At 38.2% G+C, this 22431-nt stretch overlaps 2 protein-coding genes across 3 annotated transcripts in view; both read right to left on the bottom strand.

The window, feature by feature from the left end:
- The window catches only part of ankrd28a (ankyrin repeat domain 28a), a 40266-nt gene extending 27091 nt beyond the window's left edge, over positions 1–13175 (bottom strand). The window contains exons 1-3 of one of the 2 annotated variants that reach the window (XM_088329023.1): positions 13011–13175; positions 3772–3855; positions 3352–3430 (exon numbers count right to left, since the gene is read on the bottom strand). In XM_088329023.1, the coding sequence (XP_088185149.1) occupies positions 3352–3430; positions 3772–3855; positions 13011–13169 (322 nt within the window). In that variant the 5' untranslated portion in view covers positions 13170–13175. Of the gene's footprint in view, positions 1–3351; positions 3431–3771; positions 3856–5248; positions 5691–13010 lie in introns of those variants that run through there. The other variant, XM_088329024.1, reaches the window with a different exon arrangement.
- A 1761-nt stretch (positions 13176–14936) lies between these two features.
- On the bottom strand, positions 14937–21245 carry LOC148371112 (progranulin-like). The gene is made up of 5 exons (XM_088327806.1): positions 21203–21245; positions 20974–21111; positions 19581–19751; positions 18309–18437; positions 14937–16625 (listed from the first exon to the last, which is right to left on the bottom strand). The coding sequence occupies exons 2-5, from the start codon at positions 21109–21111 to the stop codon at positions 16485–16487; spliced, it is 579 nt and encodes a 192-aa protein (XP_088183932.1). The 5' UTR covers positions 21203–21245; the 3' UTR covers positions 14937–16484.
- Between the last annotated feature and the right edge of the window lie 1186 nt (positions 21246–22431).

Raw genomic sequence — 22431 nt, 5'->3', positions numbered from 1 at the left:
TTTGTGACTGATAGAAAAAGCATCTTGTTATTTTGGGTACGAGTCTCTTTTGAGCCTTTGGCTTTAACCTGTCATCCCTTTTTTCTTTTGAGGTAGTTTGTTCAGTTTGTGTTCAGATGTTCGTTGAAATTTAATTGAAAATAAAAAATAAACGAGAATTCACAGCCAAGGGTTTAACAAGCGTATTTTCTAAACAAAACGATCAAATATCTCTTCTAGGCAGAACAGTAGCATCTTTTTTCAAAGGAGAAAACTACAGTGGGACCTCGCTACTTCGCGGTTCTACGTTCGCGGGTCTAAAAAAAAAGTTTATAATAAAATAAAAGAATTTAAAAAATAAACATATATATATATATATATATATATTTTTTTTTTTTTTATTTTTATTTTTATTTTATTTTTTTAAGCATTTTTGAAGGGGCGTCGCTACTTCGTGGTTCCACGTTCGCGGGTTCAGAGCTTCGCAGGTCCAAAAAATAATAATAATAAAAAATTTAAAAATAATAATATAATAATATAATAGAATATATATATTTTTTTAAAGCATTTTTGAAGGGGCGTCGCTATTTCGCGGATTTTCACTTTTTGCGGGTGGTCCCGATTAACCGCGATAACCGAGGGATTACTGTAGTGTTCTTTCCTATGAATAAGAAATTGACACTGTTTTAAGTGTGCATTTTTAGCCTAGTGGGACTGATAGTCTGAAAAATAGAAATACATATATCAACAAGTATAATATTAACTAACTCCTCCTTCATATTCCAATACTTTAAACCTTAAAAAGCTTGATTAGATTGAATGACTGACAGAAAGCAGGGTCTACTAAGAAGATGGTGCCTGTAGGATTTAAAACTCACTAGATTGTCAATGGCAGATTTGAGGGTTAAAATAGCTCAGAACCTGCACCTGTTGTTTGACCTCCCTTACATTGGTGAACAAGGTGCCAAAATCGTCATCATATTGCATCCTGGCATGAGCAGAAAGCAAAGAGCGTGCAAAAACACTGTAAAGCCCCGTGTGCACCAGGCGCCATGTCACTGGCTATTGGCCTTTTTGACAACATTATTCATATAATTTATAACTGGAATTAGCCCAGATGGCAATTTATTTAATATTTAAAATGTACAGAGACACCATGTTACCTTGTGCTTTGGTTTACTGCTTCACTGCTTGGCGGATTTGGAATTGAATTGTCTTCATTGTAATTGATAGCAACATATCATCCGTTGTGTTCTGCATCATACAGCACACAGCAAAAGCTATCACAGGGCCAGTGTGGCGAGGGCTTTGTGTTTGGTGAGCTTGCCTGTCTGTGTTCACGACTGTGAAAGAATGGTGTATGCTGTCATTCAAACAGCATGGCACACAAGTCAATGTATGCACCCAAAACAAACTGCAAAGCACGGCTCAGGCAAAAACTAGTATTGCAGCGGCTCGTTACAGTGAAAATAAATTCAGCAATTAAATCAGACTCTAAGAAAGGTCAGAAGTGCGCAAAGAAATTGTCATCACCAGCGGGTGCTTGGTGGATTGTCATCGGGTCCGGTAAGAGACAGCATCGAGAGAGAAGGCAAGAGTGGCGCCACAAGTCCTGCCTACTGTGGCTAGGCTACATAACAACTGTCACAAGCTACCCCTGCTGAGCCTGTACCTCACCAAACCCAGACCCATTACCCATGGAAAGGATGACCCAGAACAACAACTCGTAGAAGTCCACTACATTCTGAACGGTTGTATTTTAACCATCACGGAAACCTGGCTCAATTTGATGAAACCTGATGCTTGCGTGCAGCTAGTCAGACGCTCTCTGAATCGCTTTCTTACACTGAAAACAGGAGCCCTCCAATTCTCTTGTACTTGTATATAATGAAAACAAATGCCATTCATTCGGCTGTAGTACTCAGTTTTTGTTTTAGATCTATAGTTGTTATTTTGTTACCGTCATAGAGGTTACGTCGGTAAAGACGTCGATATCGAGGTAAGTTTGACCCTTGGAGGGCTTTTATGAAGAGGTATCGCTACTTCGAGATTTTCATGTTTTGCAGGGGGTTCCTATCCTCATTACAGTGATAACCGAGGCAATACTGTAATCATAATATTTCAACTTTTTAACCCACAAACTATGCAGCCAGAAAAGTTACACGCCGCAGTTCCTTTTCGGTATTATCCGAGTCACTGCCCAGTGAATGGAGTTTCCTTTAATTGTCAAGGAAAGATGACAAGCAAATGTATTTTGGTACAATATCGTGACAACCCTTGATGACAACAGAAAAAGCCTTTCACGTCTGTGTTGCAATCTGGCTCTATTCTACATTAGTATGATTCATCATGGGGATGCTGAAAATGCCCTGGCGCTGTGGTCTATAAATATAGGACTTAAGCCATATTTTATGCGAGGCAGCCTTTTTTCGTCAGTAGTAAATATGAGCTTGTTTTTGTATTTGTTATCTGACTCACATGAACCAAAAACACATAACCTTGACAACTTATGAGTAGAGCTGAAAACGGCTAAAGGTGTGCGGGGGACAACACCGTTACCGTTTTGCAGCCAACAGTGTCAATGCCAAATTCCCCACATTAATGGCGCCAAGTCTGCGCGGGGCTTGATGCTTGATTTTGAATCAGCAGTTGCGATTGGACGCAGCCACTTTATGTCACAAGGCAATGAGTAGACACTACTGGAGCATGTGACCATTAGAGATACAATTCGAGGACATTCTGCAGGAGGATTAATCCTTTTTTATGGACCATTACAGCATTGCAAATTTCCTAAGGGCAAACTGACAGAAAATAACTTCATTTTGAAACATGAGTGTTTCGTCGCCATTTCACATTTGGACTTTCGTGTCCTTGGTACATCACAGATTTTAGAACGTGAAATTTCAAATAACTATGTTTACAGGTCAGTAGTATAAGTAATCTTATCAGTGGCACTTGCACTAAAGATATAATGACGAAAAATGGACATTGTTTAGGCATTTAACTTTTATCATTAAAAGTCATTCACGTCATTTAACAAAATCAATAAAAAATTACCGTGCTTGTTATTTCAAAAGTGTGCTCCATTGCAGCGTCCCATCTGTTGTGCTTGTATGTGGCTCGCCAGAATGATGGACTTACACGGAATGTGGATGAATACAACTGTTGCATCCACTAAATATGTATATTTTCTCAATGTGGGCAGGAAATAAAACTGAAATGTCCCTGAGAAATCAACCATTACATATGAGGCTTCTTTAATGACTAAGCTGGAGTTTGCCTGTATCCTCTGTTGCTGTACTGCAAGTCCCACAGTGCTTTGCACCATAAAAATATCCAGGAAAATCCTTGCAGAAAATATGTGGAGTTTACCTGAGAGAATGAGAAGTTCAATGATCTCAGCGTCACCCAGGTAAGCCGCAGCATGCAGTGGTGTCCGCTTTTCAGTATCCTGTTAAACAAAAACACGTGCTTTTTTTGTGTGTTTTTAAAACAGCTTTATTATTTTGGGCACCCAAAATGATACAGCTTCCAAATTGGACCAATATTACAATCTGCAATTGTCCTTCATGTTTCTATGTTGCTGCCAAAAAGGAACTACAGCCAAAAAACACCCTGCAAAGGGCAATCATCAGAGTAGGGCTATAAACAAGGGTAATGTAACTGCCAATCTTGCTGACTCCAGGAAGAGCCAGTGTGATGACCCTAGCAATATTGACCACCACAGAAAAACAAGGATAATATATCCAACCAGACAGAGATCAGGGAAGAGTAAAAGAGTCCAATCCTCACCTGGATGTTGACATCCTCTTTCTTGAATATGAGGGCCCGAACTTCATCCGGATCCACGTTGAAGATGGCTCTGAGCAAGGATGGCTAGGAGAAAAACATTGTCATTTAAAAACGGTAATAATCGCCATCACCGGAAGTGTTACGCAAGAGGCATCTGTGTCTGATGACGACACTCAAAAAATCCAGGTGGTAATGCACAATGGGTGTGCTTGCCAGAGTTGTTTATGAGAGAATAGAAGCTGTGGCATTTAATAGTGACCAAACCTCACGTAAATCTGACTGGAATAACAGACATGATGTACCAAACAGTAGCTAAAGTCAACCAATAAACAACAGTTTCATACAATCTAAAAGAGACATATTTGTCTGCAGCAAGTACAATTGATGACAAAGGAAATAATTTATTTTTTAAAGAGAAATCCTTGCTTTCCCAGCAGGTCATTGTCCAAGTACCACCCAATTAGTTCTAAAGCAGATGGCATTGCCTAAAATACTTTGGAACTCATTCTTCTGATTCTGTTAGAAGCCAAATCAAAAATAAATGCATGGGAACTACATCGATTGGCAGCCATATGTGCACACAATAAATACACCAGTTTTGAGGGTTTTTTTTCTTTTCTCAGAGTGATTTTAGATGACACAGTAAAAAAATACAAATACAAATATTGCCGCATTGACAGTTATTTCTCCTCATTTGAAGTATGATTTTAACACATTTCAACTTGTTTTGCTGGTATAAGAAAAATGTTCACTAAAAAAGAATTTTGGATGAATGGGTTGGGGGATGGGTGGAAAAATAAATAAATAAATGGAACGATAAATAGAACAATAGAATGAGGGATAGAACAAAAGAACTCAAGACGGATAGAATGATAGATTATTTGAGATGTTATTTCTTCCATTTATAAGTATGTTCTTTAGACATTCAAAACACTGCATGCATCAATAATGACTGCGTTAGTAAAATACAACTGGTGCAAAATAAGTAGTTTTCATTTATCTTCATTTTTCTACATGCTGTCAAATGAAGGCTTCAGTATCAAGCAATGACAACTTACCTTGCAAATCCCACATGGAACTCACTGTACGGAGTAAGTCAACAAATTGGCACAGTTTGTATCCGTCTCCCTTTTCTTAGCTAAAAATAAGCCAGGTATGTTGATGATTGTCTCATGCTAAACAGGTGACAGACTAAACTAACACTGTGTGATGGTTCGTCTTGCAAGTGCTTCAAAGTGCTGCAACATTTCAAGCCTGGCTTTAGTTACTACAATGACTTTGGCTTTGTGGTAATCCCTCCAAACCTGCAATCATTAAACAGTTGCTAAAATTAGCATGTACGGAGGGGCGATGGATTTTTAGTTAGATGATCTATTTGTGTAATATCAGCTGCGACACCTGATCGGAATCAAACCCCAGCAAATGTTTCCATTCATAAGTTCAGTAAGCAAAAAAAAAAAAGATGAGGCCTGCTCACCTTGTCCAGAACGTGATGTGATCTGTGGTCTGGGGTCGCTTTGGGCTGAGGAGGCGGGGGCGAAAAGGAGGGTTCGTCCTCCTCCTCCTCCTCCAGCACCACGATACAAACACGACTCGCCCGCTCCGACCGCATCAGGAAGCGGCAAGCGAATAAATCAAGTCGCCCCTCTCACATGAAAACACGCTGTTCCCTCTCACAGATTATTCCCGTAGAAGCGGCCAAAACCAAAGCTCATCTCGATGTGAAATCCAAGAGGCAGGTCGTAAACCTCCCCGGCGCGCCTCCTCTTTTTTGCCGCTGTAAACAGAAGCCACGGGGGTGGCGGGGGATTCCTCTGCGGAACGGTACCGGCATGCGGCAAGAATGATGGCGCACCTAGCGGCCCCACACAAAGGTGCAATTCCACACAAGCAATGCGCCTCTCGCAGAGACTGCTGAAGCCAGCTCTTTCAGGCGAAGAGACCGAGAGTGTGAGAGAGGGTCTGAGGGGGGAGTGTGAAGGGAGGGAGTGACTGAGGTCCGTTACCTAGAACAGGGTTTTTCAACCTTTTTTGGAGCCAAGGTAGAATCTCCAGGCACATTGCCCAAATAAAATCTATTCAAAGAATATAAAGTATAGATTTGATTTTTTAACACTTTCTGAAGCTGGGAGCTGATCTTTTGTTACTAGTGAGCACAAAGAGCTCTCAATCTCATATGTATTTTTAAAATAGCAACTTGTCATGTTATTACTATGTTGTTGATATGTTATTATTATGGTATTACCAGGATGTGATTAGTAGAGGTATGGTTAAAAAAGGCTGAGCCAACCACTAAAACATCTGCCTTGTATATATAAGGACAGTGGTCAACCCTTGGTTCATTCACTTTTTTTATGGCCAAATTCAAGCATTTAATTTTCTCCAGTACCATAATTGAAAAAAATCCAGTGTGAATCATGTATTTCGTGGAGCCAAAAATCTATTTAGGCTTTACATATGCGATTTTTAATCTTGCATGTGCATTTTTTAAGACATATGATCTTTAAGTTCTGAAACAACAACAAATTAATTTGTTTCCGAGACAAATCTGCCCTATGCAAGTGTTGGGCAAAATGTAGCTTACGTTCTTAGTAATAGAAAGTTCTTGCCATTACAATTTACCACCAGGAAACGCTGGCATCATTTTTTTCAAGGCCCATAATAAATGTCAATAATTGATACATAATACTTGCAATAATAAACATTTCATAGTGCCCTGTTCAAGTGTAGCAAGCACCTGCGCGGCCGGTAGGGGGTGAAGATACTTCATAGAACAGTAACGTACAAACTCAAGACGGCCGTCATTAATCACCAGGAAAGAAATTCAAAGGCAAAGCGAAGCCACCAAAGAGAAGTGTTGAATCTTTTTAAGCTGAAGTAAAACATGGCAACAATTTCATGCATTCCCCCCAAATTCAATCCTTGGAAACACAACATTACAATTCAAGTGTTTCTAAGGATTTCAAGCAACTGTACAAACCCTGTCACTGCACGTAAACTTAGCCACAGCCTTAGAGCTCTGTAATCACCATGAAAATGATTTTTTTTAAAAAACATTTCTGACTCATTATGGACACAACACAAGAATAGGATCCTTCAAAATTACATTAGGAGAGTAAGTAGCATATATCAGCAACAAATAGCCAACAAATCCCAGATCATCGCTCCTGTGCATCCTAGCATCCCCTTTGGTGACATTATCAGTGGGAACGCTTCAAAACTCTCCTCATTACGGACAGAAAACAAAACAAGCTCTGTTAAAGACTGCGAGGGCTGCAAACAAGACTGGTCTGTACGTGTTGTTTTCTGCGTGCATTCAACGCAGTGGCCCTGCCAAGCCGCACAAGGCCATTAAATCCAAGGGAGTGCAGAAGTAACAAACAGTAGCAAATTAAGAGGGGAATGGAATCACCCTCTGGCGTTGATGAACACGTGATGACATGAAAAAATATCGGGAAAAAAAAACGATTAATTGCAAGCATGGATGTTGGCCTCAGAGTATACAATGACCTCTGTTCTGACCCTGAGCCAACATTCAACGAAGGTAATGTGATCCCAGTTTGGGATCCTTAAGGTCAGCATGTTGAACAACAACAAACGACCTCTGACTAATATTTTAAAACAGTTAATAGCCCTGTTAATTTATATAACAAAAATTCTAATCACTGCACTTTGATGACAATTTTGTTTGCAAGACATTACTTATGGAGCAAAATCTACCCTTTTCATGCATCAGAGGAGGCAGCTATTTTGTTACTTTTAACATCAGGGGTCGGGAACCTTTTTGACTCCAAGAGCCATAAAAGCAAACTATTTTGATTTTATTTCAGGAAAGAGCCACACCATATATTTTGAGACATAATGTAACAAAATCGCTTAACCCACAAAAGCTTATTCTTCAGGTCATTTTATTTTAATGAGTGACATTTAATGATTTGATAAAATTTATGAAATAAGAATAATGCCGGAGCCTGTGTTCCACATGCCAACAAATATACCATTTTAAACTCCCTCTCCCAATTACTTAAAATTGTTGACACTCATTTTATTTTTACAAATAATGGTTTTGAAACAAGGTGCAAGCAGTTATTTTGTAAAAAAGGAAACGAAATTTTGCAAACCAGGATAGAATAGAAGAATAGAATAGAATATACCTTTATTGTCATTGTTACAAATGGGCTAACATATTGTGACAACGAAATTGGGCATGACACTCCAGTTTTACACATAGTGAGGGTATGAACAAGAAGATAAAGGAACAGAGAAGATAATGTTAGAAAACAAGGGGAATAAGGCTATAGTTATAATTTACATGGTATTTACACAGCAATGTCAGCATGTGGGATGTACTCCACCTATCCCTAACGCTCACCAAATCAAATTGCTTGGGTGCACTTCTGGTGTTTGGGCGTATTCATAGTTAGTTATGTGGATTTTACTCATAACATGTCTCAAAAGTGAACACATATTATTAAATGAGTTTCTATATAAAAGATTCCTCAGCAATGTACAGACTAAACAAGTGATTGACTGTAAACTGTAGTTAAAAATGTGCCTTATACATACTGGACAGCTCTCTACGCTCAGCGTAGGGTTGGCCTTGGTGCATTTCAATAGGCTTCATTCGAACTAGTTTGGAACAACAGAGAGAAATTTTGCAAGAAGCCAATTTTGTCTCTAAGCCATACGTACTCGTTAAAAGTGCCATATGTGGCTTGCGAGCAATAGGTTCCTAACCCCCGGTTAACATAAAATTCAGTGTTTAGATAACAACCAATCACAGTTCGCCTAATTTCTGGAGCTGAGCCATGATTGGTGAAAGAGCAACTCTGATGTCATCGTTAGTGGACAGCTACAAATAAAATGGCCACCAAGAAATAGGTAAAACCATTTGTTTTGGTATTTAATTGATGGGTTTATTCTGTTTTAATATTGAAAAAATACAAAGAAGATTTTATAGGGTTCCAGTTCCTTATTTTGACTATTATTGTGCACTGTTCGTTGTTTGGACTAATGCATCATTGTCGCTACCCGGCAGTCATTTTGCTGTTCTTTGATTTTCACACCCTTTGGGCTGTAATCTTGAAGATTTAATAAAAAGAGGAAGCTTAGGATAGGGTCAATGAAATGGGGAATGGAATTCTCATATGTGAAGGCTCTTCTACGTGTGTTGGCTTGCAAATTCAAAACGCATTCTGCCTTTTCTCCTTATTTTGAGTATCTACTCAACATTAATTCATATTAGAGAACATTCCATCCGTTAAATTAATCTCAAGGGGCGGCCATTTTTTTTACTGTTCACGCAACATGATCAGAATCGCCCAGGGCTGAGGTCACGACCAATGATGGTTCACCTGCTTTACGAATTAGGGCCATGATTGGTAAATGAGCAACTCTGATGTCACTATTAGTGGGCAGCTAAAAGCAAAAAGCCGCCTTGAAGTGGATAAATCAGGTGAGTTTGGGTACTCAATTTATATTACAGAACATTAAACAGAATAATGCATGAGAGAAATTAATCAAAAATATTTTCAAATCATTTCAACACCTATAAAAGTGCAGCTTTACAGAATGTTAGCTTTCGTTCTGCCTGCCATTAAAGAAGACTCGTTCATTTGATTTTGAACCATTCAAATATTTGCCTTTACTTTGGAAAACAATTTCTTGGACTATGAGAGGCAACAAACTGAACTGTATGGTGCTTCAAATATTATACATTTTTGACAATCTTTAATTATTAAAAGACATAAATTCCTAGGAGTAGCAAATACAGTTACAAATATTCTTTTGTCATTGCTTTAAAAGGCCATCCATCTGTTAAAACAATCTGAAGGGTACCAAAGTAAATGTTGCCCCCTAGAGGAAAAAACATTAACCGACTGTACATTCAACTCTGAGTCAGATCCTGTCGTTCAATGTCTATTTCCAGCTCTTTGTCTTCTTTTCTGACAGTCAACAATGCAAAATCAAAATAGGGAAATTAGTCAAACTCTCTTCCTTTTTTTAAGCACATACCAAAAGAGCATCACATGAGCAAGACATTTTGAATTTGATGCATGTTACTTATCTTGACTAGAATTTACTAGTCTATACAAAGAGATAAGTACCAAAAATAGTATTAAACGAAATCTATTTTATAATGCAAATACATAGCAGAAATAATGAATGATGTCACAAGCAATATCTATCTGAGGAATGCACATTACATAGATCACGATCTACCTGTAGATCACGGGATTGTGTATTGAGTGCCTTGTAATTTTTGGCACACTGTCCCTCTGGCTGTCAAATACAGCATGTCAGCATTACATTGATATTTTCTTTTTTTGAAATAGCATCATTTGAGAAATAACATTCGGCATGAAAAAATTTGAATTGCTGGTGACACTTTTTACAATTTACTATTTTATTTTTATTAAACGTACAGACGCTCCCCTACTTACGAACATTCGTGTTACAAACAACGTTACATACTGAAAAAAAAAAAAAATTGGGATGTCGAAAAATATCTGGACATTACTGTAAGTTAGATTTTTTTGCACCTTTATCCGGGTATAGGACAGTACTGTAATGCTTCTTTCCGCCCCTACCAGCGTGTGGCGCTGTGAAAGCTCACCCAGCATCCACCCCGAAGAAGAAATCTGGTTTATACTTCCTGGTTTGTGTGCATACACACTGCACTGTATCTCTAGCACGCGAAGAACTTTGACGCTTCTATTGTTTAATATCTTTTGCATCCATTCAATATGGTTTTTGTAAAGTGTAAAGAAGAGGCGAGCAGTTTCTTTTGAAATGAAAGTGGAATTAGAACGCTTGATGCGTTTTTTTTTCGTCCACTTTTTACCACGGAGGAGGAAGTCGCCCGATTCTTCCAAAAGTAAGTTAACTTTATTTATCTATATAGTCAAGTCAAGTCGTGTTTATTTGTGACGCCCTTAATCACAAGGAGTCTTAAAGGGCTTCATAGACCACAGAATGTCAACGCTTAATGTGTAGCTTTGTTTTTCAGTACTATGCTTTATCATTCAGCCTGCTTTATAACGTTATAGAGCAGTGATTTTCAACCACTGTGCCGCGGCACACCAGTGTGCCGTGAGAGATCGCTAGGTGTGCCGTGAGAAATAATCCAATGTCACTTTTTAAAATTTTATAAAACATTTATAAATCATTTTCTGCAAATATGATGTCATTGTCAAGTGTATGTGCTGTAAAACAGGGGGTATTATAAATTATATTGTAATTAAACATACTGTTCAGTGTCATTTTACAACATTTTTGGTTAGTGGTGTGCCGCAAAATTTTCTCAATGTAAAAAACGTGCCCTGGCTCAAAAAAGGTTGAAAAACACTGTTATAGAGCATATTATTTTATCAAACGTGTATTTTTCTGTTTCAAAACAATACAGGTTACTTATACAAGCCTCAAACAAACTTAGATAAACCTTAAACATACAAAATATAGCACTGGAGCAACTTACAAACAAATTCAACTTACTAACGATCGTCCAGAAGATTTCAACATCTCGTTCGTAAGTAGGGCAGCGTCTGTATTTCACTTGTTTTTATCCTATTACGCGTTTACCCTGGAGTGCGATGTCTAATAATTCTAATTTTGACTTGTTTTTATAATACTAATTGCACTAAAGCAGAGAGTTGGGGGACATGCCCGTGGTCCCACTTAGACAAAAACAACACATTTATTGACAAACGTTAGTGCAAAAATAGTTTAATTTCTTGCATTGAATTTGTTAAATAGTTTGTTTTGACAGTTGAGTGAATGCTTTACACGTGAACCAATTTACCACGCTATACAAACTCAACACTGACGAATAGTTGCCGGAGAGAGCGTTGGGTATGCATTTATTAAGTAAATGATAACTTTTGATATAACTGACTAAGAGACTCGCTTTTTTTTTTTGCCATCTTCGCAAATTAATGGCGAGGCTGATTACATCATCCAATGGGTCCACAGGCTGTATGTTTTACATACCTGTAGTAGACTATTCGCCCACCAGGGTCTTGCAAAATAATATGGGAAACACTGAATGTCTGTTTTCTTTAAATAGGGGTGTAGAGATACAACTTTTTCATTTTTTATACAATACTGATATTGCAGCAAAGTGCAACACAGATACAAATCTGATAGCACAGGAGTTTATAAATGTGTTTTAGTTATTTTTTTACATTCAAAATTGGATGGAGGATTCAGGTTCCTCAAATTAATAGTAAATCAAATTTTAATCCCATTAATCTAAAACTCTAACTATCTATGGCCAACTCAAAATATAATACCTCAATTTTTGGGCTTGGATCAAAGCGATATTGATATCAGATCTGGAAGATCACATCGAAAAAGGAGGATAAACTAAAAAGCAAGACATGTAGGAACCTGGAAAATCTACTTAAATACTTGCACTTTCTAGTTAATCTTGCTAATCTAGATTACAGACTGGAGTGCCATGAAAATAATCAGATGTCAATGAATAAGGGAAAATGTTTTAATTGTTTTTTCGTTATTATTATTATTTAAATCAAGGGACGTATGCATCATTGAATATTTATTTTAAATATGAGTACAATTAACTCAAAGTATTGTCTAATATGTTATGGTACATTTACGCAGTTACTTGTACTTTGTTACTTCACACCATCGTTTGAGAGTCCGACCCCCACTCGCAGCTGTCACATCCTACTTCTGAAAAAATATAACCCAAAAGGGGTACACGATTCAAAACTTGCGAATATATGAAATCAGTAAATCGTCAGTGAAGCATTTCGTAAAATCGTAAAATGTTTTTAAGCTAACAAGTAGCAGTAAGAAGTTAGCCGGGTGTCGTTTTGACTGACAAAGGAACAAGGGATACATAAAAATAGGTCCGAGAAAACTGAGCTACTTTTGACGTTTTATGTAAGTTGAGTAAATGAGGAAAAATGGATTGTCAATGGGTTTAAAGTGTCACAATGTAACAAGAAGCTTGGCGTAAATTAACTTCTTTGTTAGGATTTGGCTACTGATTTGTTTACCGTTAGCCGCTAGCTTTCCAAGCTAGCTGATATACGAACACGGCTACACCTTTTTTTTTCATTTTGTATGTTATTAAATACCCATGAATTGAAAACGAGCTAGTTTAGTTCTGTGATTACATTTTTCACCTGCAAAAAAAAAGCAACTAGGTCTGAACTTGGGGAAAAGTACATGTGCGCGTAGTGCAATTCGAAATAGCAACAAGGTGACATTACCTGGTCTTGTATCTTCATCACAGCCATGATTCCAGCCTTAAATGAAAGGATTGTTTTAATAAATCTCCCCGGCACTCGTTCGAGATTAACCGGGGTAAAGCTGAATGAACTCGGCCGCCCCCGCGATGCCCACCCCCAACCCAACTTCCTTCCTGACATGCGACCACCAAGGCACAAAACAATACTGCACATTGCTATCAACGTTTGACAGTTTTTCGTTGCGATTAAAAATGTCAACATAAAAAATATATTATGCGTAGTAGAAATAGATTCACTATGTATTCTTTACGTTTGCACATTGTTTCTGCTGGATATAATTACACTGTGGATGCACTTGTAATTTTGGCTAGTCCACAAAAACACCTTGTATTTTTAAATACTGTACAGTAATCCCTGGGTTATCGCACTAAATGGGGACCAAATTAGCAAAGCAGAGTCACAATGAAAAAAGAGCCTCCAAGGGTTAAAATGACCTCTACTTTACTGAGAGTATACTATCCATCCATCCATTATCTGTACCGCTTATCCTCAGTAGGGTCGCGGGGGTGCTGGAGCCCATTCCAGCTATCTTCGGGCACACCCTGAACTGGTTGCAGGCCAGTCGCAGGGCACACAGAGACAGACAACTCACTCGATCTTTCACACCTTGGGACAATTTGGACCGGCCATTTAACCTGACATGCATGTTTTTGGAATGTAGGAGGAATCCGGAGTGCCCGGAGGAAACCCACACAGGCACAGGGAGAACATGCAAACTCCACACAGGAGGTTCGATCTCATGACCTCAGAACCGTGCTAACCACACAAACAAGTCTTAAAGGGCTGCACCATTACAACATCCCCTGATCTGAAATCTACATGAGGGAAAGGGAAAACTCAAACTTGTCAGCCTGAGGAAAATGAAGAAACCTTGAGGAGTCGCTCATGTCCAGGTTGCAGCGGATGGTGCAAGGGCATCAACAGACACTACACAGTCACCATCAACATTCGATATAGGTTATAACAGAATGTCCATTTGACAGCTTCCTGCTCCAAAATCTTGACCAATGCAGCGGGTTACTGTTATAGCATAACTATATATCTACAAATAAAAACACAGAATTGCAGTTGAATGAATGCTCTATATTGACATTATACAAAAGTATAACGAAATTGGAGGGATTCTCCTTTCAGTGCAAGGAAGCGATTTAGAGAGCGTCTGGCTCGCTGCACACTAGTAGCAAGTAACCTCGAAATGATGATTAAAATACAACTGTGCCAAATGTAGCGGTTTCCCATGGGTTGTAGCTCCAGGTCATCTGTTTCATGGGTAACGGATCTGGCGTTGGTGAGATACTGGCTCCGCATTGGTAGTTTTTGAGGGTTGTTATGTAGCATCGGCATAGACTCGCAGCCTCGCTTTTGCCTCAGTCACTTCCACATAGCACCCGCTGGTGATCACCAATTCTTTGCACACTTCTGAATTTCCAATTTACTTGAATTGTTTTCAATATAACAAGCTGCTAAAGGCTAGCAGTCACCATGCTTCCTCATTTGTTTTGGGTGGAGACATTTACTTGTGTGCCCGCCCTGCTGGTAGACTGACAGAATACACCTGCCTATCACAGACACACACACAGCCTGTCGCGCCCACTCAACACACACAGCCCTCCCTTACCTGCCCCTTTTAATAGTTTGTTTAAAAGTTGTTTTATGTTTTGAACCAATTAAGTTTGTACTAAGGTTAGACGAGTTCCTGCATCTATAGGGGTTATAAAGAGTAAACCAAATGAAAAGGAAAACTTCAAAGACGTTTGATGCTAAAGACATCCTTAAACAGTCTAACAGAGCAAAATGCAAGTTAAGAGTTAGACAATCAATTCTCAAAATAAACAGAAGAAAATTCAGATTAAGTCGCATGGGACTTTGGGGCAAAAAGAAACTAGATCATTTTACAATCTTTATTCCTGTTAGGCTCCCTCTTAAATATTTTTTTAGGCAACAAAGTTTTCAAGAACATTCTTAAGAGTTTTGTTTTCACACTCCAAACTACACTACACATATTACGGCACAAAACAAAGGGAAGAAAAAAACATCACTTCCAGCCAGAGAGAAAGAATACAGTAAATGAATTGTCACTATATTGGTGATAATCATTTTATTAAACTCCTAAATTAGGTCAAAAGGCTCACTCAGGGTTCCTATAGCTTAAGTTAAGTCAAGTTAAATTCAAGACTTTTTAAATGCCCTTTAAAATCAAATTCCAGACCATGTCGACAAAAAAAACCCCCACATTTATAACAAGCAAAACAACAAAAAACAGATATTTCTTGCACACAATACATTGTGCTTCGTACACATTACCTGGCAAAGCTTTTAGACATGGCGAAAATGTTTGTCGGAGAGCCACTTCGCATTAAATGTTTATTTCCCGGGCATGGTCCAAAGTAAACGTCTCTGTCCCAAGTTGCTATGTGTATTCTGGGTAGACCTGAGACATGAAAGGCCCGACTGAAACCATATCACCGTTTTGATAGTTCTATTATTGTGGTGACGCCATGTTGTCACAAAGGTAAATCGGTAAATTACTAAAAAAGACAATTGATAAATGTTATTAAATATTTAAGTTCAAACAAATATAAATCTTATTAAAGTGTCCACATTTTTAAGACTTGTGAACATTGGATTTAAGACATTTTGATTCCAATGAAGGCCTTATTTTTAAGACTTTTCAAGGATCCGCAGGAACCTAATGGTGCAGTTGCTTGCAATTTTGGCTCACTCTTCATTGTTTTGTCTCTTACACACTACGGTTTGTTGTTTTGTTTATTATGCGCTATTTTACTATTGACCAATCATTTTGCCATTCTTTCATTTCCACACCTCTACGGGCTGATCTGCTTTTTGTATCCTTGAAGTTGTATGAAAAAGAAGGTGTTTGTTGTGGGGTCAGAGCGAGGGTTTGAATCCCCTATCTGAAGGCTTCCACCCCTGTACTCTTTGCAAGTAAACAATCGATTCCTTCTCTCCTTGTTTTTTGAATGTCTACTCAAATTTTATATAATGTCATTGATGCTACATTCATTGCAACCTGGTAATCCTTTTTATTTTATTTTTTATTTTATAATATACTTTAATTATTTTATTTTTATTGTTAATGCAACATCCATTTCAGCCTGGTCATCCTAGAAGGGGGAACACCTCATGTGCGGTCCCTTCTCAAGGTTTCCTTATTTTTCCTCATGCTGATATTTTGAGTTTTTCCTCACCCTCATGTAGGTTTTACATCACGGGATGGTGTAATAATAGTCTGTAGTTTGCAGTAGTCAGTGGTCTGTGCAGCCCTTTGAGACTCCTTGTGATTAAGGGCTATAGTAAAAATGACTTAACTTGACTTAAACAAAACAAAACAAAAACTAAGAAAAAACACATTAGAATTGAAAAGCACCCTGTATCATGCAAAGTAATTCTAACAAAAATGAAGCCAATCGAATGTCATCTTGCATTCAGAGAATAATGCAATGTCTTGATCCGTGTTGCAGCTGGATTTGTGTTTCTTCTCTTACATGTTATGGGTGAAAGGTTGCATGAATACCCATATTCACAGCAGTGCTGCCCATCTGCACAACATTGGCCCTGGAATAAAGAAAGACAGTAGGTTGTGAGAACAACCACAATGCAATATGGTGATGATTCATTATCCCAAATTTCAGCTACGTAAGAGCCCAAAAACCGACATTTTTGTGAATCCAATAAATTGAAAGTAGTAAGTGTAAAGTTTCCCGTGTTGGTAATAACGTTGTTAAAAATAACATCGTTACGTAATGGCGTTATTTTTCAGTAACGTTGTAATCTAACTAATTACCTTTTCCGTCGTTACCGTTACTGGCGGTCAAAAGCGGTGCGTTACTTTGTCTGTTAGAAATCAGCATCGATAATATATATTTATTCACCAAAATACGGATCTACTTCAAGCTAACACGGCAGCCATTTACAATAACACGAAACAATGCGTGTGTAACGGCGTCAAACAATAAAGAACGTCCTACCGTAATATCACGCGTAAGAGCCCAATTAAAAATCACAATACAGTACATAGCATCTCATTTGTGGGGAAACTAGCGTAGGATTTAAGCAGTAATTGTTCCCAAACTGCAGGATAGATGGATAGAGAGGGTGCGATGATATAGACGGAGGTAGAGAGAGAGCGGGGTTGTATAGTCACTTTATATTGTTTTACTGTTGACTTCTGTTGTGGACAAAATATTTGAATTGGGGTTGCAGATTTTTACTTGACCAGTGTTTCAGGTTGTGAGAGTTTGCTTTATTTACTTTACACTGTAGTGTTGAACACACTTTATATTGTTAAACTGTTTATTTTTGTTGTGTGAAACTACTTGCAGCGCAGTAGCATGTGACTACTTGAGCATTTGTCTGCCTAGAGATTGTGAATCTCAATTTATACTGTTTGACAATTGACTTTTGTTGTAAACAATTTACTTGATGTACAGTGGGCTATGTCTACTTGACCAGATGTCTCAAGTTGTGCGAGTTAGATTGAATTTATGAAAGCCACTTTAATGCTGATTGTTATTTTTTTACATTATTGACTGATTATTGTTTTGCACTTCAAGTGTAGATACATCTCTTGCTGGTGAGGTGCTATAAATATTACAAACCTGACTTTCTCGAATACTGCTCAAAAATGTTGAATTCTCAGACATACAACTTTTTAGGGGCGGCAATAGCTCAGGAGGTAGAGCGCTCGTCTTGGGATCAAGGGATCCCAGTTCGAATCCCGGCTCGTCCGTGTTACATGTCGAAGTGTCCTTGGGTAAGACACTGAACCCCTAATACCCCCAATAAGCAGGTTAGCGCCTTACATGGCTGCAAGGCCGCTATTGGGGAAATGTGGAGCACATTGTAAAGCGCTTTGGGAAGTCATTGACTTGAAAAGCGCTATATAAAATGCAGATCATTTCATTTCATTTCATATTTGAAGCAACAGAAATAGTTACTTTCCCTGGTAACTGGTAACTGATACAATAGAGGAACTCAGTTACTAACTCGGTTACTTTTTGGAAGAAATAACGAGTAACTATTTTTTAGAGTAACGTGCCCAACACAGATAGTTTCACGGACACTCAAATCAAGTTGAAGAACTACAGTGCACAATAATAGTCATAATAGTCAAAATAAACTGAACTGGCGCTATAAGCAATCTTCTTTGCAATAGTCAAAATAGAGCCACATTCACACACAGTGATTTTGAGAAGGGCGGATTAATTCCTTAACAGAAAGTGAATGGTAGATCCATACCAGTGGATAAGGACAGCAATTCCATGTTTGTGGCGACAATCCTTTGCAGCAAGATGAGCCTCGAGGGCAGAAGAACTTCGAATTGCAGCGGATAACTCCAAACTCATCGACTTTAGCTGGAAAATCAGCCTGGGTTAAGATTTTGAAAAAAAAAAGGATAACTATTATTCCTTTCATGTGGAAAATAAATTGTTTTCTAAATCTTGCCTCACTTGTTTATTAAAGAGTAATAATTTTAAAATATGTCGATATTAAATGGATTATTGTTTAAAGTGAATGAATGGGGCAATAATACTGTTTTTCGAACAACTACATTCTGGGACATTTTCTTCTTTCTCATGACATCAATATTTACAAAAAAAAGGTTTGTGAAAACCCCCAAATATTGTTAGGTCATGTCAAGTCACGTTTATTTGTGATGCCCTTTAGCACAAGGAGTGTCATTGTCAGAAAATTTTGGTAATCCAAAGTAAACAAAATAATCTGCCACCTGCCATATTATACAATTGTACATTTTTTAAATATTTCATGTAACTATCAAACCACGTTAATGAGGTACTTTGAAATAAATTAATAATATATTAAAATAAAATACTCTTAATATTATGAAAAATATACATTTAGATTAATCTAAACACATTACATTTAAAAAGAAAACACTATTTGCAATTTGCTATTATATGAATGATATTTTATATTACTTACTGACATGAAAACAACATATTTTTAGTTTCAGAACTAAAATAAAGGAAAAAGGCAATTCATGCAGTTATGTTCAGAAAAAAAGACAAAAGTTCGCCATAACTGAATTTAAAAGTATTAAAGAGATTAAACAAAAAAAAAAGAAACTGATTTTGTTGCTAAGGAACCTTTTTGACCCCGGCAAAAACAAGGGCTACATTTTGCAACCAACAATGTGGATGTCAAACTCAATTGAGTTCAGGGGCCACATGGTAGAGAAAACATTCTCACGGGGACTGACAACTAAATTAAAAAGAGATCAGAGAGAAATGAGAGCACAAAAAAGAGAACAAGAAAGGGAGAAAGAAAGAGAAACAAATACAGCTAGAGTTGCTTTATGAGTGGCGCCTTGTTTTGGCGATATCAAGTGGACATATTTCAAAATGCAACTCCTTTTTCTTATATGCTTCTCTCAGCGTTGTCTCGCGGGCAGGAATTAGAACCCTTGGCGGCCTAATCCGGCCCACGGGCCGCATCCTCGACACACCTGTTGTAGAACCATAAAAAACTGCAAGTAGGGAAATAGATAACCTTTTTAATGTCATTGGTCCCTGAGATGGCTTCAAGTGAAGTGATGGCGGCTGTTTTCATCAGAAATGGAGAATGCGTCCAGGAATTCTTCTCTCTGTCGCACATCCTGGAGGCCAAGTTGCAACGAAAACCTCGAGGGCAGCAGTTGGCCAAGTCGGCGCAACACACGGCCTGCGCAATAACAAATAAAATTAAAAAAATATAGTACTGTGTTGTTTCTATGTCGTAACTATGTTATTATTATTTGTTTTACCAGGTCAAACTCATTTTTTTGAAAACCTCATTGAACTACAAACACAATGAACTACCACTTGTGATGGGCTATTTTCAGAACCAAGTTTGCAAGCTACTCAGTTGTTCTTGGGGGCTACTTGGAGCCCACTAGCACCATAGTGGTGACCCCTGGGTTAAAACAAACTGAACTCAAGTGCCCAATGAAAGTATTGGCCCCCTGTTCCTTCAGCTCAGACAACTGACTCAAGAAGTTCCATGATGACTTCTGAATGATCCAAAGTCAACCTAAATGACTAACCATGACAGAGTGCACCTGTGTGTCATTACATATCAGCTTGAATGCATCTGCTCTGTGTTGGGCTCAGAGGTCTGTGAATAAAGAACAAACATTATTATGGTGAACAAAAGACACACAAACCTGGTCCTGGATAAAGTTGTATAAAAATGCAAACTATGAATGGGATACAAGAAGAAACACAACATTTACACATCTTCCAGTGCAATGTGTGAGCAATCCAATCCAAATGGAAAGAGCGTAAAACCACTGCAGACCTTTCAAGACTTGGCCGTCCTTCTAAACTTTTGGCCCAAACAAACAGAAAACTAATCAGAAAGGCCACCAAGCGACACATGATCACATTGGATGACCTGTAGGAATACACAGCTGAGATGGGACCATTGGTGCATTATAGAACTCTTAGTCGCACTCTGCATAAATCTGGCCTCTACGGAAGAGGTGAAAGAAAAAAGCCCTTCCTAATATACCATAAAAAGGCCCGTTTGGCGTTTGCAAGAATCCACATGGGAGAAGAAAATAACATGTAGAACAAGGTGCTCTTGTCAGATGAGACGAGTATTGAACTTTTTGGGGTGATTGCAAAGTGTTACGTTTGGCAAAAGAGTAACACTGCACATCTCTCAGAAAATAACAACCCCACTATCAAACATGGTGTTGAGAGCATCACACCCTGGGTTTTTAATCAGCAGTGGCTGGGAAGTTGATTGGAAGAGGGATGGAGTCATATACATTGTGATTCTGTTGTTTCCTAGAAAATATTTTGAGTTTTTCATCTCTAAGTTTGAAGCCTGAAATAAGGCAATATGTCGAAAAGTTCTTAAAAGGGTCAATACTTTTGCAAGGCACCGTAAATCAAATTACATTGGGGTATCCACAACAACTGTATCCATCCGGGGTCCGGCAGCAGGTTTTGTGGTCCGAGCAGGTACTTTTATCAGGACAAGTGATGTAATGGCAGGAAACAGCCGCGAATGTCAGCCACAGATAAAGCATCAACATCTGCACAAAAATGTTTCCCATTTATTCTTAAATTATGCTTTATTCAACACTGATCTGAAGTTTAGATTTTGAGGAAAAAGTGCTCACTTACTTTTTGTTGCTTTCCCAGACCTTTCTGTATGAGAATCAGCCCACATCTGTTAGTCATTTCAAATGTTTCCTCTTTATTCTTTGAATATCGAAACCAACTTTTACAACACGCCCACTGAATCAAGTGACATTCAGATTCAAGCTAGACTCCGCCCAAAATTGCACTAGAAGAAACTTCACATTGATTCTGAAGAGGAGGTATGTCGCTTGAAGGTACTGTACATTGTTTCATATTCCACCACTAGATGGCACTGCATTGTCTAGACTCTAGAGCCAAATGAGCACAGCGTAGCAGCAAGATGCCAGACAAACAGGTCAAAGAAATAAAAACTTCTCAACCTATGAATATTTATCAAATTAGCATCGGTATGATAGTTCATGTTTTTTTGTCTATTATTCAAATCAATGTTTTATATTTTACTGAAGGTTTCTCGCCCTCAATATTACACACTGTCCCTTTAAGTCGAACCAATGTGTTTAGTGCAGTTTACTTTAAAAACATTGTCTTAAAAATTTGCATCCTTGCAAAACCGAGGCACTGGCCCATCTTCTATTTACACGGCAATGTGTATATTGTTCTATTTATTGTAAAGGTCGTTTTATGAATTGAATGTTTGTTTCAAGGCATTTTCATCCATTGTTCCTTTTTTAATTGAATCATGGCACTTCTGGGCTTCTGTAATAACATACTCTCAAGGTAATACACCGGAGCCTCCACAGACTCCGCCGCTATGCCGCAAGTGACACTAGCCGAGCGAAAGAGCAGTGAGGAGGGCTGCGAACATTTTGGACTGAACCATTTCAAGGCAGTCGAGTATTTCCAACGCTGCGTTTTAAAAGTTTCGTTTTGTTTGCCTTTTTCCTTATATTCATGCCTATTCTGTCGATTATTTAGCAAAAGAAAGTTTTAAAAATGCAAAAATGATTTAGGGGTTTCTGGTGTTAAAATTGGCGGTACTTGTCCACCTCCCAAAAGGGGATGGTTATACCCACGTTTAGAGATGTCAATGGATTTATCTAAATACAACACATTTTTTTTGCAATGGGGGAAAAAAGATTGCCATGTTTGGCATTGGATTTGTTAACTGGTTTATTTTGAGTGAATGTAATTTAACACCTGAACCAACTCATCACACTATACAAACTCCATACTGCTCTCCAGTGGCCGCTGAGAGCATTTGATTTGCGTTAATTTTGAAAAACATAAATTTAGATAGAAATTAATTAGAG

The sequence above is a fragment of the Urocampus carinirostris genome, chromosome 2, assembly GCF_059441175.1.
Source record: "Urocampus carinirostris isolate Australia breed hairy pipefish chromosome 2, RoL_Ucar_1.0, whole genome shotgun sequence".
Classification (NCBI taxonomy): domain Eukaryota; kingdom Metazoa; phylum Chordata; class Actinopteri; order Syngnathiformes; family Syngnathidae; genus Urocampus; species Urocampus carinirostris.
The sequence above is the reverse complement of the archived record's forward strand: the minus strand, read 5'-3'. Positions and strand labels throughout refer to the sequence as shown.

Bases quoted from the DNA above. Each gene is read 5' to 3' on its own strand.
- LOC148371112 (XM_088327806.1), bottom strand. From the start codon at position 21,111: ATGTTGATGCTTTATCTGTGGCTGACATTCGCGGCTGTTTCCTGCCAT. The intron at 19,752-20,973 runs GTAATTTGATTT...GTTATTGCGCAG, and splicing joins GTTGTTGTGGATACCCCAAT to GCCGTGTGTTGCGCCGACTT. The intron at 18,438-19,580 runs GTTATCTATTTC...ATCTTAACCCAG, and splicing joins GGACCAATGACATTAAAAAG to GCTGATTTTCCAGCTAAAGT.